Source organism: Ictidomys tridecemlineatus, chromosome 4, assembly GCF_052094955.1.
Source record: "Ictidomys tridecemlineatus isolate mIctTri1 chromosome 4, mIctTri1.hap1, whole genome shotgun sequence".
NCBI lineage: Eukaryota > Metazoa > Chordata > Mammalia > Rodentia > Sciuridae > Ictidomys > Ictidomys tridecemlineatus.
The window spans coordinates 180,598,784-180,623,755 of NC_135480.1; the positions used below are offsets into that span (position 1 = coordinate 180,598,784).

Below are 24,972 nucleotides of genomic sequence, written 5' to 3' on the forward strand. Positions count from 1 at the left end.
GCTGTGTAGAACCTCGAGATTAAGAGATTCCAGTAATATGGAAAGTCTGTTGAGCAGTTGCAGGAATCCAGCATAGACAAGCCAAGTGAGAAGCCATGTGGATTGCAACCAGCAAGGCCATGAGGGTGGAACTACATGAGCCCTTTGGAGAGAATATCATGATGCCATGAGCCTTACTTAGATAGTAGATGTGGAGGTATTATAGGACCTCTTGGCCCAGCTGGATTTTGGTCTTGTTTTCATCCCACTTCTTCTTTCTGTGATCCTATTTCTCTCTTTTGGAATAGAAATGTTTATTCTGAGCCATTATATACTGGATATATGTAACTTGCTTTTGATATTTACAGGGGCTCAAAAGAGTTTGCTTTGAGGGGCTAAGGATGTGGATCAGAGGTAAGTGCTTGATTAGTATGTGCAAGGCTCTGGGTTCAATCCCTAGCAGCAGCAGCAGCACCACCACCACCACTACACACACACACACACACACACACACACACACACACACACAATGGTGGGGGGTTTGATTTGAGTCTTAGATGAGATTTTGGACTTATACTTTTGGGCAATGCTGGTAATGTTAAGACTATGGGGATTTTTAGATATGGACAAAATGTAATTGAAATTGTGTGATAGACATGAGCTTGGGGGGGACAGGGTGGAATGATATGGTTTAGATGTGAAGTGTTCCTACAAAAGTCATATGTTAGACAACACAGGAATGTTCAGAGGTAAAACAATTAGATTATGAGTGCCTTAATTTAGTCAGTGGGTTAATCCATTGGTAGGGATTAATAGTGATAACTGTAGGCAGGTAAAGTGTGGCTGGAGGAAGCAGGTCACTGGGGTTATGCCTTTGAGGTTTATATGTTGTTCCTGATGAGAAGAGCTCTTTCTCTCTCCTTCTCATTTCCCATGTCCTAAACTGCTTCTCCCTGCCATGCCCCTCCACCATGATGTTTTGCCTCACCTAGAGCCCAGAGCTATGGAGCTGTATGACCATGAACTGAATCTCTGAAACTGTGAGCCAAAATAAACTTTTCATTCTTGACCAGTCTTTTGGTCACAGTGACACAAACCTGACTAGAACTCATAAGGATGTAGGAAATCAACTAAGTACTGAAGTGAAGGTGCTTGGGAGGTAATGAAGGCTTTACGAATGTTGTGTGTCATTGTTGTCACAGTAGTGAAGCAAGATAATTTTTCTAAAAGCATGATAAAATGAAAAGAAAATCACTGGATTGAGATAAAAGCTTGTACTTCTGCTATGTAACACTTTTCCCTCTTTTAGCACTCAAGTACAGATGAGAACCCATGTCAAAGTGCCAGTGGTAAAGTTAATTGAACACCGGGGCAACACCTTCCATTACTCCAGGGGAGATGGAAATAGTGGTTTGTCAACTGGTTTCATAAGATGTGAGGAGCAGATGAGAACTGGGTTAATAATTGCTCACCAAAGAGGCTGACAAAACTGGGTACTATTTCCATAAAGCAAAGAACAAGAGTAAAAAAGCTTTTTGAGGGAAATCCTGTCTGAAATTTCTTAGAAGAAGGACCCCCCGTGTGTTGCTGGTTTGGCTAGAAGGCCCAGAAGTAGAATGGATTGGTTTGTTAGAGGTTGTAGGACAATTCTGGGTAGACAATGTAAAAGAGGATTGTTTAGGTCTATTATCTAAGATGTCAACAAGCTGGGATAAAATCCTCAATGGCAAGCCAAGTGTAGATGCTTGGGGAGAGGACCAGAACCAAGCAGGATCACATTACGGTAGTCACTAGAACATGGAACTTCTTAATAGGACACAGAGCCGATTCTAGTATAAGGGAAAGTTTAGTCTTAGAAAAATATTCTGGATTCAAGGGTAAAGAATAAGAGTTGAGCCAGCAGCAAGAGGAGCCTGATGTTGGGTCATGTGGGAACTGAGGAATTGCAGTCATTTCTGATTGTATCCACAACAAAATACCCAGAGATCTTGTAAAATGCAGATTCTGGTTTAGTGGGTCTGGTATAGAGAGTGAGATTTGGTATTTATAATAAGCTTTTGGAGATACCTAAACTGCAGTTTGCTTGAACCACACCTCAGAGAAGAAAGAATCTGGAGAGAATTGGTAAATTCTCCCTATGTGAGAATAAGGTGAGTTCTTGGGCCTGGTTGAGGGAAAGGTAACAAAAAAAGATAGTGCTTCAATTTGAGGGTGAAGGAGCCTCAGCTATGAGAAGCAAGAGTGACAGGGGGCTGAGTCTTGGCAGGAAGCTGCACTGCCTGCCTTCTACTGTGGCCTCTCTTTCCATAAATCCAATGGTTGGTGTCTCCTCCATAAAATTCATCAAACTGTTCAGTAGTACATGGTTTCTTGCTCTCAATGTCAGCAGAATCATCCCATCTAAATTAATAGCCCATATAAGAAACTAACAGAAGTCTCATTTGTTTCAGGGAACATTTGTCTTACCTTAAAATGTATGCAGGATAGTGAGGGGCCTTCCAGAGGAAGTTTTCTTAATATATAAGAAATGGCTTTTAGGGGAGTTTTCAGAGTGTGGCAGAAACGAAGATGCCTGTGATATCTTTATGTTCTAGTGGCAAGTAACTCTTTACACCAGTGACAATTCAGTAAAGCTAAAATGTTAGCAGAATGTTTTGACACACTGTTTTTTTTAAATTTTATATTCATATTTTAAAAAATTTCTCATTGTTCCCCCTTAACAGCAATACTGGATTCCAACAAAGGATTGAACTCCACTTAATACAACACATTTTCTTGGTGACTTTAGATTATTTCTGACCCTTCAATAGTATAAACAGCATTCTGATGAACAGGAACTGATTTTATGCTTTGAACTATGTGGATTGAGCATAAACAGTGCTGAATATGGGGTGGAGCAACAGCTGGAGAGGACAATATGGAGGTTAATTGGCACCAGAAGTCAAAGCTCTGATGCTGCAACTCCATTTAGAGATGATACTGGGGGTGGGGAGGAAAGAAGCTGCTATTTCACGGGGGTTGTGGTCAGGGAGTGGGATGGCATCTGAGACCTTGAAAGTATGGAGTGGATGAAAGACATAATGCAGATAAATACATTCTCAGTCTATGAAGTACATAGAAGGATCTATTCCTGCTTAATTGCTGAGAGCCATAGCCAAGTAGGAATGAGGCATGGCATTTTTGGTTGAAAGGTGAAGCCAGCAAGCCATTGAGATGATATGATTATGTTAAGATCTGCATTCAGTTGAATATTAGACCCCTGCTGTCCGCCTCGGCCTGCTACTTTGGAGCTCTAATGGGACTCCCGGAAGAGTTCCCATTTGTTGGGTAATGCGGTAAGAGGGATTTCTGGAGGAGGGACCTTCCTGTTGGTGTAGTGAGGCCAGGGAGAACACCAAGTGGGTGGTTCGACATTGCCCCCCCCCCAGCGTGCATCACGTGGCACTGGCGGGAGTTTCAGAAATAAAGTTTGTTCCTGCTTGAATGGCTCATGATTTTGTGCCCAGCCAGACTGCGGCAATTGGTGGCCCGTATGGGGAACGCCTGAAGCTCGGAGGTAAGGAAAATTGCTCTCCCCTGAGGGAAGGAGGAAGAATGGGTGACCATTTCAAAAAACAATGTGTTCTTGTTTTGATTTATTTTGTTTTTGTTTCAAGCTGCCTATCCCTAGAACTTTCTCAGGCAAATTGGGAAAAATGGTTGGCTCAAGGTTTGAAGTTGTTCAGCCCTGAGGAAGAGAAAATTGATACAACGATTTTTTGTTTCATTTTGTTTCGGTTTTGTTTTATGCTATCTTATTGGGTTGCATTATCTTTATAGTAGATTAAAAATTAGTAAAAAACAAACCAAAAGAATGTTAAGTAAATTGTTAGAGGTCCAGACTATGGCAGAAAACATGTTAGATCAAGCAAAAGAGAAGATCTCTCGAGCTAGTCAGATAGAGGAAGAAAATTTAAGGAAGAAAGCTTAGAGGAGAAACAGCCATCAGGGGGGAAACTACAATAGGAGGCTGCTACTAACTCTGTTCTATCACCAGAGGGTGTAATTCAACCAAAAACTCCATCTATAGAGACAGCTGAGTGGCCCTCAACCCCCGTAGTTGATAGATGGAATCCTGAGGCAGGACCTCAAAGATTAGCATGCCCTGTACTTGAGCAGGCAGGAGGGCAACGAATTCACCGTGCTGAGAGCCATAGCCAAGTAGGAATGAGGCATAGCAGTTTTGGTTGAAAGGTGACACCAGCAAGCCATTGAGATGATATGTTAAGATCTACATTCAATTGGATATTAAACCCCTGCTGTCCCCCAGGAGCACTCATGGCATTAGCGGGAGTTTCAGAAATAAAGTTTGTTCCTGCTTGAATGGCTCATGATTTTGTGCCCAGCCAGACTGCGGCACTTAATACTTCCCTGAGCAGGATAGTAGGGATCATGATGGTGTGTGGGGGGGGATGAGTTAATCCCTTTTGGGTATGTGTCTCTTTAGATTCCTCAGCCCTTACTGAATTATACACTGTGTGTGCACAGATCCAACTGTCCCAGCCTTTCCAGCCATCTCTGCTTTTGAATCTTCTTTGTGGTCTGAGCAGCCTTACCAGCCTTACCAGGAGCAGGGAAAGGACTGGTTGGAATAAATCAGGTTAGGGAGCACATTCTTACTGCATGTAAATGAAATACTAAGTAGGAATACTTCATAGTCAGATATTACTGGGTATGAATCCTCCATCTGCCATTTATTAGCTATATGCCTTAGACAAGTTATTTAATTTCTTTCAGCCTATTTTATTTACCTGTGCAGAAGCAGTAAAGTTTCATTAAATCTATTTAAATTATCGGAATTCCTGGAATACAGTAGGTATCCAATGCATATTATTATTTGTTGACATTGATATTTTTAATTCTTGTTCCTGAAATTATATCTCTGTCCTCATTACAAAGCCAAGTCAGTCATGTATGACCTTTGGTATCATGACCAATTATTACATAAAGCACATAGATCATAGGAGATACATATATTTACATAACTATATTCACTTAAATCTTATGTGCCAATAGATTCAGCTACATTAATTCTAGGCAAAAACAAAACAAACAAACAAAGAAACCAACACCCCCCACAAACAAAAGCCTAGTTGAAATATAGTTTTAAAAGCATTTATAAGTGCTGGTTTGGTTGGTATTGTTAATTTATTTTTCACTTTACATATTTTAGGCAGCACCTTCCTGATGAAATGTTATGGTGAGTGTACTTTTTGAGTTTGAAAGATATTAAAAGATTCTGACAAGATGCTTTTCTGAACTTAAGCAAGAATAACCTCATATACGTATGTGTGTGCAATTGGCTAGAGCAGGCTTGCATCTAGATGTAATTGGGAAAATTGAGCTCTAACTGGCCAAATTTCCCAGACTGAGTTCACAATGGAGCTGAAGTCATTTGTGATTTCTGATTTGTCACTGAATACAGCAGTGGTTGGGTTGCACTAGCTCCTGATCTGATTAAGGATTAAAATATCCAATTGAGGCTAAATCAGAAAAATCCAACATTCCATTTAGTTTACACTATGTTTTCAGAGCTAAAATGTATATTTCAGATATAAAAGGAGCCCCTTTGGGAGACAGCTTGCAATTTCTTCACAAACACATGAATATTTATTGAGCATGCAAATGAGATTGTTCACAGGGAAATGATCATTAGCTTAGTGCTCCCTAATTTGTAAGATGTGTGTCCATTTAGCCTGTATTAACCTTTTAAATAATATAAAATATCTGTATTTACATAGAGCCAATAGACATGCATATGATAATTGTTCATAATTATATAAGATAGAAGTGACTATAGATATCTTACAACGTAATCTTTTGTATCGAAGCAATCTATGTATACAGAGAGTGCTTGCTAAGAACGTTAATAATGTAAACAAAGTTATAAGCCAATTTCCCCCTAATTTAAGAGAAGGCTTTGCAAAATGTTGGCACACTCTCTGTTTGTATTCAAACGAAGGAAATGATCTTAGACATTCATTAAAGCAAACTCAGCAGGGTGTCTAATTGAAAATACTTTGCTGCAGTTAGTATGAATTACTGTATCTATTTGAAAGTAATAAAACTGCAGTTATTCAAAAAATTATGTAAATACTCCATCTCAAAATGGTTTTGGAAGTAGGTGAAGACATAAATATATCACATGCTCATTTATTTTGTTTTCTATCTATCAACCTGAATTAGCAAAATCTTGATGGTTTTCCTAAAGTTCCTTAAATTGGAGAACATTAAGGAAGGAAAACGAAATAATTTCTTCAACTCCTAATAATTGCCATGCACTGTTTGTCTGACTAATACTGGACTCTAATAGATCCAACTGTACCACCAGGGACCCAGAGCCACCCAGGCTGGGACAGCAGTACATGTCTTGTGTTGCCTCAGAGTGCCCTCCCACTTAAAGATTCTACATTTCAGATCTTGACTCCATTATAGAGATTGTGGTCCTGAGTTTGCTTTGATTTGGTATACATATAATCTCCTAGCTAAAACACTCTGGGTTATTCTTGGATGTAGTTTGGAACTCATCTGGCCACACCTTTCAACTGCAAGTGAAAGGTGCTCTTTACCTTCTGTCTGTCCTGCCGGACTTATAGTAGCCACTTCTGCTTGGTCTGACAATCACATCCATTTTTTTACACTTAGCTAAACAAATGGTTGTCATATGCTTAGGAATTAGGGCTACAGGTGCATAAGACAGATTTGGTCTCTATTCTTATGAGATTTATAAAATCTTGTATTAGAGGGAAACAGAACATTGGCTAGATATTTCACCTTCATGTTCTCCTTTAATTCTCTCAGATGAGGACACAAGGGTCACGAGAGGCTCAGGAACTTGCCAAACTTCACATAAGCAGCATGAAATTAACTCAGATATCAAACAGACCTGCAATCAGAACTGTTGCTTTGCAACATATTACTTTGTCCTTTACTCAGGCTTTCTTTCTGTTTTTCTATAGCATCTAGTAGGAGACCGATTGTGCAAAATTGTATCAAAAGCATTGATTTCAAAGTGACCATTGCAGAATGTTCTGCCTTTATTTAATGGTGCTGTTGCTTTTCATTCATTTAATTGAACAACGCTAAGCAACCCTGTGCAGGGTTCTGAGGATCCAGTGGTAAGCACAGCAAAGTGGGACAATTAACAAAAATATAACACAACAATTACTGATTGTGTTAAATCCTATGAAAGGAATAATCTGTGTGGGAATGAAAATTTACATCCAAAAATATCCATGGACAGTGTAAATGTGTGTATAATGTAAACATTTCATGGTGATGCAACTCCTAGGGGAACTCATCACTTCATCTGGATTTCAAAGACTGAATAGTGGCAGCAAACATTGCAATTGTGACTATTTCTGTTGCCATGGATGTGTGTGATGTCTGAATTGTTCCCATTCCCACTTGGTTTATTAAGTGCTTTCTCATTACATAGGAATAGAAGAACACTGGAGAAATATTTATTTTGTTAATATATTAATTATATTATTCTATTCACTGTGTATTTATAGTAAATATTTATTGTTTTCCACTATAGAAATACACAAATATTTCTTTTAATTACATTACCCAGATATCAGTGCTCTGATAGCTTATGTATATTATATCATGTACATTGTGTTGTATTGCCTTCTAATCATTTCTCTCTGCAACATGCACCTAGATATGTATATTACACAATTGGAAATGTACGTGGTTTTGTATTCTGACTTTTCACTTAACACTATATTTTGACTTTTTTTTTTACATCTTTAAAGTCTCTTCAAAAATCATCTCCACTGGCTGGATTTTTATTGCATATAAGAATATTATAATTTATTAATTGTGCTATATGTTAAACACTTATATGGTTTCCAAGTTTTTGTTATTTTGACTAAGGCTGCAGTGAATACTTGTAGTAAATTGTTGCATTCATACTAAATTATTTTGTTTGCACAGATTCCTAGAAATGGAAGCCAAGGGTGAAAGGGCATGCACCCTTTTAATACTCTTGATAGCAAATGACCAGGTAGATTTATGAACACAACCATAAACTTACTCTCCAACGGTTTTGTTTACTGGTGTTTATCTTATTGTGTATCTACCATGAATGAGCACTATCCATAAAAATTTCTAATTTGATAGGTAAAAGTATAATCTCATTACTGTCTTAATCAGTTATTTAATTACAAGTAAGATTTAAATTTTAAAAATATTTATTGTTTGATTTTCTTTCCTGAGTTACTATTATTTATTCACTTGATTTTAACATTACTGTACTATTTATCTATCCATGCACACACACATACACACACACACACACACACGCACACACACACCTTGCTTCATTCTCAAAAAGATTTAAAGATCACAAACAATACAAGACTGCATAAATTAAAATAGAATAACCTAAGAAAAAGAAATAACAGGAAACCAGGAATTATGCTTAAGATCCACACCACAATAACAATAAATCTATTAGTGGACAAGAAAATAGTCTCCAACCTCCATTCTAGAACTTAGCTCAAAAGGGGAATCTTTCCATTTACTCAGTTCACCTTGACACTGTGTGTGTGTGTGTGTGTGTGTGTGTGTGTGTGTGTGTGTGTATGTGTGTGTGTAAAAGAGAGGGGGGAGAATTGGTATAAATATAATATTGATATTATATCTGATAAGACTTTTAATTTTGGTAGTATTATTTTGTGTCCTCTATGTATCAGATACTGTGCAAGTGCTTTACTTTGGGTTATAATTTGGATCTTAAATGTACCCCAAAGGCCCAGGTGTTGAAGGCTTAGTTTCTAGCCATGGTACTACTGGGAGGTGATGGAACCTTTAGGAGGTGGGACCTCATGGAAGGAAGTTACACTTGAAAGGGATATTGGGAACTCAGCTGCTGTTTCTCTCCTTGCTTTCTGGCCACCATGAGGTGAGAAGCCCTACATGTTCCCCACCATGATGATCTGCTTCACCAAGCCAAGTAACTATGGACAAAAACACTGAGTCAAAATAAACCTTCTTTTCTTTAAGTTGTTTATGCCAGGTGTTTTATCACACTTGACAGAAAGCTGACTGACACACACAGGTTATTTTATGTAGTCTCTATAACACTTAATAAGGAGAGGTATTGTATTTGTTGGTACTAGTATCTGATATGTGAAAAGTGGCCAAGGAACATTATCTTTTCTGTTTCTGCTCATATTAAGTATTCCAATATCTACAGATGAACCAAACTGAGACTTTTAAAAAAGGTTAACATTTATGTATATTTTTATCAGTATATCTTTATTTAAGATTTAGCAATAACTAAACAAAAACTCAAAAAAAATCTCTTTGGGGTTTTGATTGGATTTTATTTAAATCTATAAACTAACCAAGGAAACTTTGATGGCTTAGCATATTGAATCTTTCAATTTGTTAATATGGCAGTTTATTTTATCCAACCATCTTTTTATTCCTCACTACATGATTTTTTTTTCTCTTAATCTAATACTTATACAGGGGGCTGGGGTTGTAGCTCAGTGGTAGAGTGCTTGCCCAGCATGTGTGAGCCACTGGGTTGGATTCTCAGCACCGCATATAAATAAATTAATAAAATGAAAGTCCATCAACATAATATTTTAAAAAATATTAAAAAATACATATACAGGACACTTCCATAATCTGCTATGAATTTTTCTTGTTAGAGTAAATGAGATGTTTTCCTTGTTATATTTTCTATTTGCAAGTATGCAACATTTGTGGGAAGCGCAGTTATTCCCTGACAATGGCATTTCTTGGCATTTTTTTTTTCTTTTAAAAATGTGTGGTACTCAAAATCCTCTCACCTGTTACTTTTCCTAATTTCATTTGTCTTGTCTTGGCTTTCCAGCCAGTCTTGTAGATGGTGATGGAGTGGACTCAGGACTTCTGTACTTGCTGCCCTTCACCCTAACATGCATTTCCCAAGAATCCTCCTCAAATCCCCTGGAGCTCACTGACCTCCTGCAGGGGCTTCTCTGAGTCTCCATTCAGATCATGTCTCCTGCAAGGTTCTTAGCTTACCTTGTATTTTCCTCCACAGTAACTTTACTATGGTTTAAATCCTTAGTTGATTTGTGTGCTCCCTTGATTAAATGTCTTTCTTTCCCATTAAATTCCACTTTGCAAGGATGGTGTCTATTTTGCTTACTACAAAAATCCCCAGTCACCTAGAGTGGTTTCTGGAATAGAAGCTGCTATTATTGGATGAATGAAATAAAGAAAGAATGAAGGGATCGTTGTACTTGTCTTTTACCTTCTCTCAAGCCCCATTTTCAGCATCTTGTTTGCCTTGGAGTTATGACATCCCTTACTTCTTCATGGTCAGCTTTTATTATATGAATTTATAGGTTTTATTGGGCAGCCACATGCTGTTATATGAGGATCAATAAAGGTGGTTTTTAATATTTTAGAAGCATTTCCCACTATGGCTATGCTAGTGTCTTTTGCTTCAATATTTCTGATTTAAAGTTCACTCTGGTCCTCATATCAGGTTTATTTAATTTTTAATATTTACTTGAATGTTCATCAGGATTGTTGTTATAAAGCAGTACTGTCATTTGCCATACAATGACACTAGCCTTATATTTGCTCTAAGGAACCAACCCCTTCCTTCTTTTTTTCATTTCTTCCTTTTCTCTCTCTCTCTCTCTCTCTCTCTCTCTCTCTCTTTCTATCAGAGACTCAGGGATAAAGGGGACATTTTATGTGAGAAGCTGGAAAAGAAGTACTAGAAAGTCTGTTAAAATCAGCAAATAGCTTATTTTGAATCCTCTTGTGCCCGTTTCAACTGAGCTAATTTAGTTCTATGAGGGGTTTTATTTTCCAGTGTACTTCATGATGAGTGAAGTGATTTTCTCATCCTGTCTTATATCCCAGCACAGTGGATGCCAATGGCTGGAGGTTTCTAAGAATGCCCAGATCTATATCTTAGACCATAAACCCACACGGAGGTCTCACTAGATCAAATAATACTGTAGATTCTGTTTACCTATCAATCATCCTAAAATGCTGAAACGAAATGACTCTGAATGATAGGCGATGGATGCTTGATTCCATCTGTCTACTTTATTTTCTGCATCACCTATAGTGAACAGTGCTAGTTTATATTGGGGAGATACCCAAATAAGCTCTATTAAATATATCACTCATAAATTACTGCTCTCATGGTCTCATGCTTCAAGAGCCCATCAGCTTTGTATGGAACTTGCTTCCCAGAGGAGTAGATGGGAGGCTGCAAGAAGCTTAACATATTACTTTTAGCATAAAATAAATTATTCTGGAAAAAAGACTTAAAGAAAGATAGAACCATCTCTTGAATTTCATGTGCATAGTGGGTCACAGTCCCTGTCCTGTGGGGTTATCTGTAGAAGCAGCCAGCAACAAGATTATCTCTTCTCTCTGACCACATATCAGGGAAAAAATTTCCAGCCTGTATAGACTGCTGCAACATTCAGTGAATCATAAATTGATCTCTCTTACACAGCCATTGCTTTTAATTTCATTTCTGATTCAAAGTAGTTGGTTGAAGCCAATCCCAAAACAGTGATAAAATATTCACCCTCTTAATTCTTAACAGTTTTATTAATTATGTTAAATGGATAGCTTGCATGCTAAATAACTATGATCAAGAGGAGATATGGAGCCATTAAATTTATTGTTAGTTATTTGAAATCAGGCTTAAAGACACTTCTGCTGACAGGACTCAATTTGCAGACGAACCTATGTAAATAAAGATCATCTCAAATCTTGCTTTTCGAGTTAACAGATTTTTGTTCAAACGCATAAATTTCCCGTAGAAATATTCTATAATTATGAGACTAGTTTTTTTAAAAGCAAAACCATAGCTAGAATTTTGGGCTAGAACTATAAACTACATAAAAGTAAGAGAAAGCTGTTATTAAACTAATTTAAAGTATTATATGGAAGAGAAAAGTAGTTTGAGGAGAGTATATGAAACTCTTGGGAATCCCTTTCTCAGATTTAGGGTGCTTAAATGGACTGTAAGAGCTAATGGCATCAATTCCTTGGAGCATATTTCTTTTTTCTCTATTTTTTTGATCAAATATATTTTAAAACTGATATATAAAATCATAAATTGTACATATACAGGGGTACCATGTGATGTTTTGATACACATATACGTTGTGTAATGTTCAAATCAGGGTAAACATGTCTGTCTCCTCAAACATGTATTGTTTCTTTTGGGTGAAACACCCAAAATCATTTCTTATAGTTTTTTTTAAATATATTGTACATAATTGTTATTTATAGGTACCCTACTGTGCAACAGCACACCAGAACTTACTCTGGTGTAACCAGAACTTAGTTCCCATTAATCAACCTGAACACCTTTCTCAATCAAATGCTTCTAGAGAATTCTGCAGGTTGTCCTTCTCAAAGGTCTGGAGTACACAAAATATAATAGAGAGAATGAAAGGGAGTATCCCAAGATAATTAAAAAAGAGCTACAGGAGAAGGGATGGAGGCAGGTATTCAAGGGCATTAATGTGAACACACAGGAACTTCTGTCTAAGGTGAAGGAACCGGATTGTGAATAACAAAAACAGGAAGAAAAAGGCAACATGGTATAAGGGAGCCACCCTGCCATCTAGCAGATGAGAGGGATGAAGGGTGTGAAGAGAAATGAGGCAGACAGTGCCACGGAGGTGGAATAATCTCCAGAGTGTGACCAATATTTCATATAACAAGTCGTTTCTGGTTCAGATTGGGAGGATTTTCAGCTTACAGCAGAAAAACAAATGTCCCCAAAGAATCACAAGAGATCTGTGACTTCTATGTAAATAAGTTCTCTTTCATCAGAACTAGCATGCTGTGAAGTGAATTTGAAGAATGAGATGGGAATTTTAAACAATCCTGGAAAATATTCAAATCCCATAAATCTAGTTTTATGAGACACACCACACACACACACACACACACACACACACACACACTCACACACACACACTCACACACACACTTACTAATTCTCCTGGTTTGAACTGGGCACTGATCCATCCCTGTCTTCTCTTATAACCACTGGTAAGAAGTTAAGTACAGCAAGGAAGGATAATACCAACCTTCTTAAAAAGTCAGTATTCAATCTACTGAGTGGGCACTGAAGGGTCCACGTGACTTCACTATGGGGCACTTTCTCTCTTTTTCTTCCATCTCATCTCCCCACAGTTCTTACCCTCCAGCACCTGGTGTGTTAGTCATCTTTCCCTCACTGTGAGAAAAAAAAACCTGACAAGAAAAACTCAAGAGGAGAAAAGTTTACTTTGGACTCATGGTTTCAGAGATTCAGATCATGGTCTGCCAGCTCCATTGCTCTGAGCCTGAGCTGAGGTGGAACATCATGGCAGAAAGGCATGGTGGGAAAAAGCTGATCGACACCTGGCAGCCAGGAAACAAGAAAAGCAAAGCATCAGGGACAAATATAAACCCCAAAATCATGCCCCCAGTGACCTACTTCCTCCAGCCACATCTTACCTGCCACTCAGTAGAGTAGTCCTTTCAATAATCCATCGGGTGGTTAAGCCACTAGTTAGGTTACAGCTACTGTAATCTACTAATTTCACCTCTGATCATTGCTACATTACCTCCTGAGCTTTTGGGGGACACCTCATATTTAAACGACAATACTCGGGGACTCCTTATTTATGGTGCTTTCCCTCAAACAGCAATTTTTCTCCCTAATACTTTTATCCCCTGGGGGTCTTACATTCTTCAAGGGCTTTAACACAGCTTCTCTTCCCCACTCATCGTTCCTACTAGCTTCAATCTCACTCCTGAACTCCGGCTCCATATTTCCAAATGCCAACTGGATTTCACCTGAGTATTCAAAATAGGTTTTAAAATGCTATGAGCAATGACCACGATCATCATATTCCCTAGCCTAGAAACTGCTTTGTCTGCCTCCTTGAATAGTATCATCATTTTCTCAGGTACTCAGGACTACATATTGAAAGTGTGACTCTTTGTTGCTTCTCATGCCCTATTATTTGCTAGGTCCTACTGATGTGATCACAATATTTCTTGCATCCTTCCTTCTTCCTATCAGTGACTAGAGCTATGACTTCAACTCTGTTTATTTTGTTTTTCTTTCAGTCTTGTTTGTTTGCTGCTCCCAATCAGTCTTTTTTTTTTTTTGGAGTGGGGGCCATGGGGGTCAAATCCAGGGCCTATAGCATGAGAGGCAAATGCTCTGCCGCTGAACTACATCCTGACTCTAGCAGTCAGGTAAATGGATGCCTTTCTACTATGCTATTCCATTGTTCTAACGTGGTGGTGAGGATCTACTATCAGAAGTTCACTTTTCTTCCCTTGACATTCAAGATCCTCTGTTACCTCGCCTCAACTTGCTGTTTTCAGACTTGGATCTTATATCCCTCTCCTGCTGTAACAACTGCTGTGGTTTAAATCAGACTCCATCTGAGTTCTTGAAAGTGCTTCATCCTTTCCACCTCCCAGTAGTTCATTATGCTCCTTTGCTTGGAATGTACATTCATCCTCCCCTGATGCATGTGTCTAAATTCTGAGTGTTCTTCAGGAAAAAGCACAACTTTTGCCTTGCTTTCCACTTAGTAAATTACCAAGTTGAAGGTGATCTTTCTTAAACTTAGACCGATTTAATCTGTTTTTAAACTTTGGAATGCTTATAATTTCTAAGTTGTTTCTCTTTTTTAAATTTATTTTTTAGCTTTAGGTGGACACAATATCTTTATTTTATTTTTATGTGGTGCTGAGGATGGAACCCAGTGCCTCACGCATGCCAGGGGAGCACGCTACTACTTGAGCCACAACCCCAGCCCTCTAAGTTGTTTCTCTTTGTGTTCGTCTTTTGATCTTACTTACTTAAGTCAAATTATTTGAGATTTTTACCTTCAAATTTCTCCACGTCACTCAGTGTAAGGAACAGGTAGAACTCTCTTCAATGTAGCATCGGTAGGAAAGAAGAAAACCTCATGCTAGTAATTATGATATACTTAAGAATGAGTCATCAGCAGGTATGGAAATTATTTTTATCTCAAGTCTCTGTGGGAGGGTGAGAGTATTACGTAGTTTACATAACATCATGTGTCTGGATGAAAACTGAAAAATGGATACTAAGTATGCCAAGTATGGATACCAAAACTTGGTGTAGCCAAATAATATTGGTGCCTTTATGTGTAAACTCTATAAATGAGAGATTTTTTTTAAAACATAGAAACAGTACTAGTACAGAAACACACACACTCACACACACACAATTTTTTCTAAGCCTTCATTGGAAATTCATTCATTATCTCAAACTGAAAATGGTTTAGATTAAGGTGTGTCCCACTTCATCAACCACCATATGACCCAACTATCACATTCCCTGATATTTACCAAAAGCACTGAAGTCAGTGCACCACAGTGATACAAGCACATCCATGTTTATAGTAGCACAATGCATAATAGCCATTAGGATCCAGCCCAGGTGTCTTTCAATAGATATGTGGATGGAGAAATATGTGGTCCGTATACACAATGGATAAAATGAAATTATGGTATTTGCTGGTAAATGGATAGAATCCGAGAACATCACACTAAGTAAAGGAAGCCAGACTCAAAAGAATCAAGGGTCAAATATTTTCTCTCATATGTGGAAAACAGAAAGAGGAAAAAAAGGAATAAAATGGGAGATCTCACGAAAATAGAAGGAAGACCAATAAAGTAGAGAAAGGCAGTTGAGAGGGAGAGAGAAGGGAAGGGGATGGGGAAAGTATGCTGTGTCCATGTATGAATATACCACAATGAGTCTGCTTTCATATATAATTATGATGCATTAATTTAAAAAGTAATAATAGAGGGGAGACCAGTAGAATAGGAAGGGGAGTTATGATGATTGAGATTGATCAAATTATGTTATGTGCATGTAGGAACATGGCATAAAAGATCCCACTATTATATATAATTGCAACACAACAATGAGAGAGAGAGAGAGAGAGAGAGAGAGAGAGAGAGAGAGAGAGAGAGAGAGAGACAACTGACCACCTATAATACTAAGCTGACTTTTTCCAGTTTTTCAGACATTTTCATGGGGACTGGGTTAGCTTTCTAAAACTTTCACTTCTTTATTTTGCTGGAGTTGAGGATGGATTAAATATTCCTTTTGGCTTAAAAATTGTTTTACTATCATGTATTGTTTATCCATCCGGTTTCTTTTTAATCCTCAAGAATAGTCACTACTATAAGCCTTTCATATAACACACCCATGACTTAATTTTGGCAATCCTTGGTTCTAATCAATGAAACTCTAGTCATAATTGTGTTCAACCCTTTATATCAGATAATGTTTGCCCAATGAGAATATATTGTTTTTCTCTAACAGGTTGGATTGAATGTTTTCATTTTGAGTTTATAATTTAGATGTCACATTGGCAAGATTCTTGCAGAAAAACTCTGTAACTATCTGGTAAGACTGAATCTTCAAAAGATCTTCAGGATTACTGAGGAAAAGGGCAACTATGGGATGCCAACACTGCTGTTGAGTGTGAATGCTGGCTTATCACCAGAATCTCTCTTTGGGGTGGGGTAATGCAATTTTTTATGTTCAAGAATTTATTTATGTTCACTGTATTCTAGTTCATGACACAGAGTCCTGAGTTTTCATTAAGAAGCAACATGATTATTTGCTTAGTAAGCAAGGCATTGTTTGCTCTTTTTTTTTTTTATAAAGCTTGTGTCACTTATCAGGAGGTTTGCAGTAGTATATGGGTCAATTTTCTTATGTTCTTTTGGTTGCAAAACAAGCCTTACATCCTAATTGAAACTGTCCATGAGAATTCTCTAAAGTCGCCACCAGATCTCTGGTCTATTTCATCATTTGCTAAAGATAGTTGCAGGTGTCCTATTTGCTCATGCTCTATGAAGTTAATTTTAAATGTTCAACAGAAATTTACAGTAAATGATTCAATACCTTGAGATTTGGTGTGACACAAGGTATTTGAAAACATATGATGAGTATTTCACCATTTGAAGGACTCAGCTTAGTTCAAATTGCTTGGAGCATGGTGTGTTCTGAGTGAGCCCACTGAACTGGAGCATCTTTCAATCTTTACAAAGTGTGTCATACATAATTCGAATGCACTGCTCAGGATCTGTATTCTGTTCCCCATCAGGACTGCAATGTCACCTTGAGACTCATACCAATGGTCTTAGTCCTTGACAACCTCCTTCTCTTTACTCCTAGTGGGTGGGCTAGATTCTCCATACACCTAGTCACTCATAAGGACCTTGTTTTAATCCAGAGAGAGCATAGATATGACTGTCTTTACTGGATTGTCATCATGCTCTACTTGTTCACTGCATTCTGTCCCCATGCTTCTTTCTACCTGTAAGATCAGGTGTCTCTAAGACATAAAAATATCCTAGATAGATGCAATTTTCTTGAACACACTTTCCTTGAATGTCCCTGGACATTAATTATAATGTGACTGCTGGAAACCTTCCTTTAGCCCAACGGGGTCAACTATAATAACCTGCCCTACTCTATTAAAGCACCTTGTCCTTGTTAATTCAGACATCCCAGTTCAGTACTCCTTGTTCAGCATATCTATTGGTATGCTTACGGTAGAATATAAGTTCTTTCAATTTTTTTTTAGCAAAAATGCTTTACTATCTGTTATGGTTTGGATGTGAGGTGTCCCCCAAAAGCTCATGTGTGAGACAACACAAAAAGTTTTAGAGGAAAAATGATTGGATTATGAGAACCTTAACCTAATCAGTGTTTTAATCCCCTGATAGGGATTAACCGAGTGATAACTGAAGGCAGACAGGATGTGGCTGGAGGCGGTGGGTCACTTGGAGTGTTGCTTTGGGGTACATACATTGTATCTGGCAAGTGGAGTTTTTCTGATCATCGTGAGAGCCACTTCCCTCTGCCACATTCTTCCACTATGCTGTTCTGTGTCACCTTTAGCCCCGAGGAATAGAGCCAGCTGCCTACTGACTGAGATCTCTAAAACCATGAGCCCTTAATTAAACTTTTCCTCCTGTACAATTATTCTGGTTGGGTCTTTTAGTCATAGAAGAGAAAAAGCTGACTAAAACATTATCTAAATACGGATCCTCTTATTTATTTCCATTAAGTCCTGAGAAAAGTAATTAATCAGTTTTGGAGGTCTGCTTTGGGTAAAAATAACTTTGGAAAACTATTTCCTGATGGCTACTTTCTGTCCAATGGTCAAAAAGCACAAGGAGAAGCTGTACTAATAGATGTTTCTGTTAGAAATACTTTCTCTAGAACAATCACCCACTGAAACACCTCACTTTTTTTGTTTCATTTAATAAAACAATAAAATATTTGGTTTAATCAGACAACAGATTTTGGATAGTCTCTTTGTTTTCTGAGAGACTACTCTTGCATTAGAGGAAGAAGATATGCATTCTATAACATAAGACACAGCATATGGAGTTATAACGGCAAATAACGAAAGTCAGAGTAAAAGGAAGTATTACCTTAGGGTCATGTATTCCAGAAAGCTCTTCATAGATCTTCTCACCTACCATGACAGCAGCCAAGTTTGCTGTATACGTAGAAAGGCAAAACATACAGAAAATGGCCCAAAGGTTCATTAGAAATCTTCCAGTCCAGCATTTTGGGGGTTTGATGGCTGCTGTTCTACCAAACAAGAGGGCATAACAGACATTCAAGGCTGAAGAGAAGGAGAAGACTTTATTTCTGTTCCGCCCCTTGGGAGTCATACCAAATGGACTTTTCCATTCATACAGAGTGAGAAAGATGGCAGTGATATGCAGAGCCACAAAAATCCCCAGCCACATAGTCCAGTGGAGTGGCCACATGAAGGCTCCAATGGGAGCTGCTGTATCTCGGGTCCTCACTAAAATGCCCAAGCTGGTGGAGAAGAAAGGGCTAGTGAAATCAATCACCTGGCTCCGTGCAGTGTTGATGCTGAAGGAAGTGACCGCCATGTGGGCAGTCCCACTCAAGAGATCACCCACCAGCCCAGTCCAGTGCCCATTTTTCCAAGCTCCATACTTTCCATCCCCAACAATATAGAGGTCAAAGTCAAAGTTCATGTCTTCTGCTAGCTTTTCCAGCAGATCAATGCAGTATCCATAGCAACACTTCTTGAATTTGATTGGCACTGTATCATTACTGCTATGGAGGCTACTAAATAGGCCGTCCAATAAGGAGGAGTCATTAGTCATAGGGTCTAGACAGAGTTGGCCAGCAGGGCACAAGCCTTCATCATCTACTTCCCTTGTGAAGACAAATGGGTGTTCAATCAGGGTGACCACTCTTAAGTGTAGCTTACTTGGGTGCTGGAAGTGGGTTTTATGCCTCTGGGCCTGTTCTGGCCATATTCCATAGTCCATGACAATCTTCCCGCCCTGCCAGCTGCCCAAGCGGGTCCACATTGGCTTTTCCATAGGGTCATGTTGCAGATTCCAGATGAAAAAGTTGTTTTCTGAGCTGATGATGGTGGAACCTTTTACTTTGATGGAACCACTGAGGCCTCTGAACGTGGTGTTGGCTAGAAACCTAGTAAAGAGGAGCAAAGGCAAAAAGTAAATAAGAGGTAAAGCCAAAGATAGGAAGCCTTGCTTATCTTTGCCTCTCTGTTTTAATAACACGCCCCCCCCCTTTTAAAGGTATTCTCCATACTTTCTTCAGGCATTAATAAGCTAAACTCTGTCTGGGGGAATATTTCTATTTCTCTGAACTAATGAGAGCTTACCCTCAGGTTTTAACATCCCAGCCAGATGTTTAAAAATTGGTCTTACTCCAGATCTTTTAATTTTTAGCTAAGTGATGTATTATTGTTTTATGTTATAAACTGTTACGTACTTTAAAAGCTTTTCAAGTTTGGGAGATTCTGAGCATCTTTAACATAAACAATTTATACCATTCACTATATATTTCATTGCAACCAAATCTGCTCAATAAATATTTCTGGTTTTCAAGTGAATCTTAGTAAGTAAGCAAGCATCTATTTTTATAATCACTTTAAAACTGCAAGGGTTATGTTTCATTGAGGCTGGGGTTGTGGCTCAGTGGTAGAGTGCTTGCCTAGGATGCATGAGGCACTGGGTTCGATCCTCAGCATCCTATAAAAATAAAAAAAAATAAAGATATTTTGTCCACCTAAAACTAAAAAATAAATATTAAAAAACTCTGCATTCATAACATCAGAAATAGCCAAATCTTGTTACCATGTTTCTCCTTAAAGAGTATAAACAATTAATATATCTTTCCACATGGGGCCAGTTCAGGGCTGCATGTTGGTTATAATCCATGAAACAAAGAAAAGAATGATAAATAAATTTGCAGTTCTCTGGATAGCTTCAGGCTACCCTCCCTTGTCATTAGAAAAACAACTGGCCTTGGCTCTAGGGAGAGCTTCTGCCAAAAGTCAAAAAAAGGAAAATTACCAACTAAATGATAAACCCATTCCTAACTCTATGAATTCAGGCACTTTCAGTATATGTTCTGATATAAACTGGACAGGAAAATGCTTGGTCATAGCCTCTGTCTTTCTTGAGCCTGAGAAGATGAGAAATAAGAGGTAACACATAAACTGTGGCATCTCTATACTTGCCTTCAAGGCCTCCTGTCAGAATAATAGCCCAAAACTTTGGCATCAGATTCAACTGCATTGTAATATTGGCCCAGCCACCTGCTAGCATTGACCTTGGTCAGTTTACTGAACTGTAGGCTTTAGTTTCATTCTCAGCAAAATGGGGAAAATAATCCTTCCTCCATTATAAGGGTTGGACATAATGCATATAAAGCACATTCTATACTTTCTGATATGGAACAAATATTCTAGACATGATAGCTATCATTTAATGTCATTCAAGTTTTGTTTACAATTGAGGCCATCCCCAGCTTTCTTTTTCAAGTCTTTTATTATAATTTTTCTAGTTGGATACACACACACACACACACACACACACACACACACACACAAATACTGCATTAAGATAAACCCATAGCAGTGACTCAAGACACATTTCAAATTAAAAGAAATTAAATTGAAATGTGGAATGTTACATAGTAGGTATTCTGAGGAACCAGATGATATAAGTCTAAGTGCATAGCAAAACACATTCACCCATTGCCTGTCATAAACAATACTCCATAATTTACAATTGCTAATAGAAGTAGTATCAAGTTATGTTGCCACAGAAGGGACATAGAAAAATCAGAAAGTGTGAAGCATGCACCAATGTTCAATAGAGATAAATGTAAATCATTTTTGAAGATGCTACTATCATTATATGCAATGAAACTCTTCATTTTGATAGACTGCATGTAATAGCAATTATTCATGTTAGCACTCCCTAGTGGGATTCTATCACTTAAAATAATTTCTATTATTCAACAAGTAATGAAGTCTCAGCTATCTTAGACTTTAAAACACTTTTCTGTTTCTTCAGAGAAGCAGGGAACCAAACCATTAAAATATACAGATTAATCAATTGATAATTATCTTGGTCCTATAAAGAAAGGGGGACTATGATTGTATTTCTGATAAGAAATCTACTTTTAGATTTCTTAAAACATAGACATATAAACATTTGCTAACATAGAGAATAAAAAAGGCCAGTAGTAAATAGGTTAATTTTATTTACTCAGTTTAGTAATCTGGAAAGCAAAGTGAAAGTTGTAGAAAGGGGAGTCTTTCATTATTTTAAGAATGTTTGGGGCTTAATGATTATGGATTTTTAGCTTGACGCACTCTTGAGGGATAGCCTCTGAATAAGTATATACTTAAAGCATTTCAGAAGGTGGCACTAGAAGTCTTCAGAATTTTTTTTGTAGATAATACAGCTCCCTACTTTCAGTAAAGCCTATTCTTCATTAGCAGTGGTAGCAGTTAAGATGACCATAACAGGAGGACAGTACTCAGTTGGCTTTGAGACAGCCATCTGTCAAAGAAAGAAATCAATCAGAATCCAAAGGTCTCCAGCTTTCCCAGCCCAGAAAACCCAGAGTCTTTTTCACTGTGCAATTGGCACTGATATATTGGGCGCCAGAGAATCTCCATTTATGACAGATTATTTATGCCTATTTTATTTTCAGACTTACAGAGAGGGTAAATTAATCTCATCTATACTTTTTATCGACCGTTGCCTTCTCTATATATTCTATGAAATGTAATGATAATCAAGCAGAGTATAAATGCTTACTCTATTAGTTGAAAGATTAAAAGTAGTGCAAAGTTATGTTGCCATCCTGCTTTTGCATAAATTGAATTTTACCATGCTCCTTTCTACCTTGTCCTGGACTCTTGAATGAACAAGAACAAGAACAAAAGCAATTAGGCACAGTTCTGATGGCATGATAAACTGAGAGAAATACCAGGTACCATTTTACCACTAATAGTTACAGAGATGAAAACTCATTAGTCTTGAAGAGCTCAAAATCTAATTGTTGGGGGAAAGAAAGCTAAGAAGCAATTCACACCAGTATAACCAGTATCCCCATAGAGGGAAATCTGGTGTCACTGGAAGAGAGAACACAGCCACCTGCAGGTTTCACCCTAGGTGTGCTCAGGAACGCTTCATAGAGGAGGAGGTAGCAGCAGAGCTAAGTCTTGAAGAAGAAAATACAGTTATTCAGGAAGATAAACTGGAAAATAAAGCTGTCAGCCCTGAGAGATGCACAAAGTCCACAGGTGGAGAGTGCAAACTGTGGGACAACAGGTGGTGAGAAATAAGGCTGCGGATGAGGGTGGGAAATGAATCATGTCATCTCTGAGGTCACATGAGGCCATGGGGAGACACTGAGGAGATTCTGAGGAGGGACATGATCATCAGAGATAATTTTAGAATACCTTTTTCCCTTGCTGGTTCTATAGGAAACAGTTTAGAAGGAGGAGGTCCCAAATATAATTCCAAGTGCCAGGTCGAGTGCTTCCTCCTTCTCTCTCCCTCTCTCTCACTTCTCCCTGTGCTAATTTTACAAGGTGGTAGCAGGAAAAGTTGAAAAAAAGATGGTATGATCAAGAGATATTTTGTCTTCATAAAAAAGCAGTGATTTTTCAGAGGGTCAGTGCATAGGATCATATTTAGCTCACAAACCACGCCAAAATGGGTCATATAAATAAGACCTTCAGTATTTAGTTGAATGTAAGCTCAGTGTAAGCCCAGAGAGCAATGTGTGCATAAGAAAAGATCAAACTAATCTTTAGTTCCTTTAATAGGAATTAAGAACTTGAATCCAAGGGAATCTAATACCAACACCATTCTTTATGCTGATCAGACAACTGCTCCAGCCTTGATATGCACTGTAAACAAATCTTCCAGATTCAGGAATATTATAAAGATAAGAAGATGAAAAGCACAGTGAGGAATGTGGCTCAGTGATAGTGTGCTTGCACAGCATGCACAAGGCCCTGGGTTTGATCCTTAGCACCCTCAACACAGAACAAAACAACAAAAGATGGAAACTCTGAGAAGGGTCAGTAAGCACAAAAATCAGATTGGAAAGCAAGGTGGAGAAATATTTGAAACAGAAAAACACACCGCAACTAGACTGCAGAGAATTTTTACACACCCATTTTATGAGATTGGATTTTTTTTAATAGTACAAAGGGAGCAATGAAGATTTCTGAGCAGTGTAATGATATAACCAGAGGGCCATATTAGTAATACTGACCTGCAAGCAAGTAAAATGTGTATATAGGAAAGAAGAGATGGTGACCCAGAGACCACTAAGAAGAATATTACGACACCTTTGCAATCATATGAGGACCTGGCTCTCACTCTAGGAGTGAGGACCTAGCTTAGCACTGTGCCTTGCACACAGTGATGTTTAAGAGACCAGTCCAACAACACCCTCACTGCCACCACAGGGAATCCTTTCTGCTTAAATGAATGAGGCTCCTTAATTAATTTTACTTTATTGAAAGTCTCTCATTATGTCACTAATTAAGAATAAGTTAGATTTTTATGGCACCTGAGATAAAGTTGGTACTTTGTAAATTACTTTAAAATGTTTTGAGACAGTTCATCGTATAAGCAAGAACTGTATTTACTATATTTATGATCTACTCTAGAAGCCATATTAGCACACAAAATCCCAACATACTAATTAAAGGCTTTTCATACTTACTCATTCAAACAAATGAGCAAAGATATTAACAAACAACACATTACCCATTCAATCATTTATGCATTCAACAATACTCACTAAATGCCAGGCACTGGTCTAGGTGCCTAGCAGTGAATGAAGACAGGAATCTATGCAGCTTATATGCAGCTTATAGTCTATGGAAGGAGGCAGAACAAATATGCTAAATGGATAATATGCATGAGATATTAGATGGCACTCAGTGCAAAGGACAAAAATAAAGTAGGAAGACCAGGGAAGGCTTTCTCTCTGAGAAGGTGATATTTGAATAAAGAGCTGAAGGAGGGGTAAGAACGGGGCATGAGGATATCTGGGTAAGGAGCATTCCATGTATACAGAAAAACGAGTCCCAAGTCACTGAAGTGGGAATGTGTCTGGAGTATATGAGCAGGGATGAGGGCAGAGTAGTTGAAGATGCAGTCAGAGAAAATTTGTAGGGGGGTGGGTTTGGGAAAAATAGGTTTTTCTAGGTCATTGTAAGCACTCTTTTTCCTTGATGTGAGATGGACAGCCACCATTGGTGGATTGTGAATACAAAGATGATTTGATATCACTTGTGTTTTAACAGGATTGTCACAGTGCTGCTAAAAATGGACTTCGGTGACAAGAGGAGAGACAGAGGGACCAGTTAGGAAGCTATTTCACACATGTAGACAAAAGGTGATGGGGGTACGGACTGAGGGGGTAGTTATGGTGGTGGGAAGAATTAATTGGATCTTGATATGTTTTCAAGCTGGAATTGACAGAATTTTCTGACAGCTCAGACAGGGTTGCTAGGAAAAGGAGGGTCAAGGATGCCACGGAGGTTTGTACCCTGA

General features: G+C 38.2%; 1 protein-coding gene across 2 annotated transcripts in view; it reads right to left on the reverse strand.

Moving 5' to 3' along the window:
- The window catches only part of Grin3a (glutamate ionotropic receptor NMDA type subunit 3A), a 163,678-nt gene that overhangs the window by 79,686 nt on the left and 59,020 nt on the right, over nt 1-24,972 (reverse strand). For both annotated transcript variants that reach the window (XM_005326338.4, XM_040286111.2), the window contains exon 3: nt 18,511-19,558. In XM_005326338.4, coding sequence (XP_005326395.2) covers nt 18,511-19,558 — 1,048 coding nt within the window. The remainder of the gene's footprint in view (nt 1-18,510; nt 19,559-24,972) is intronic.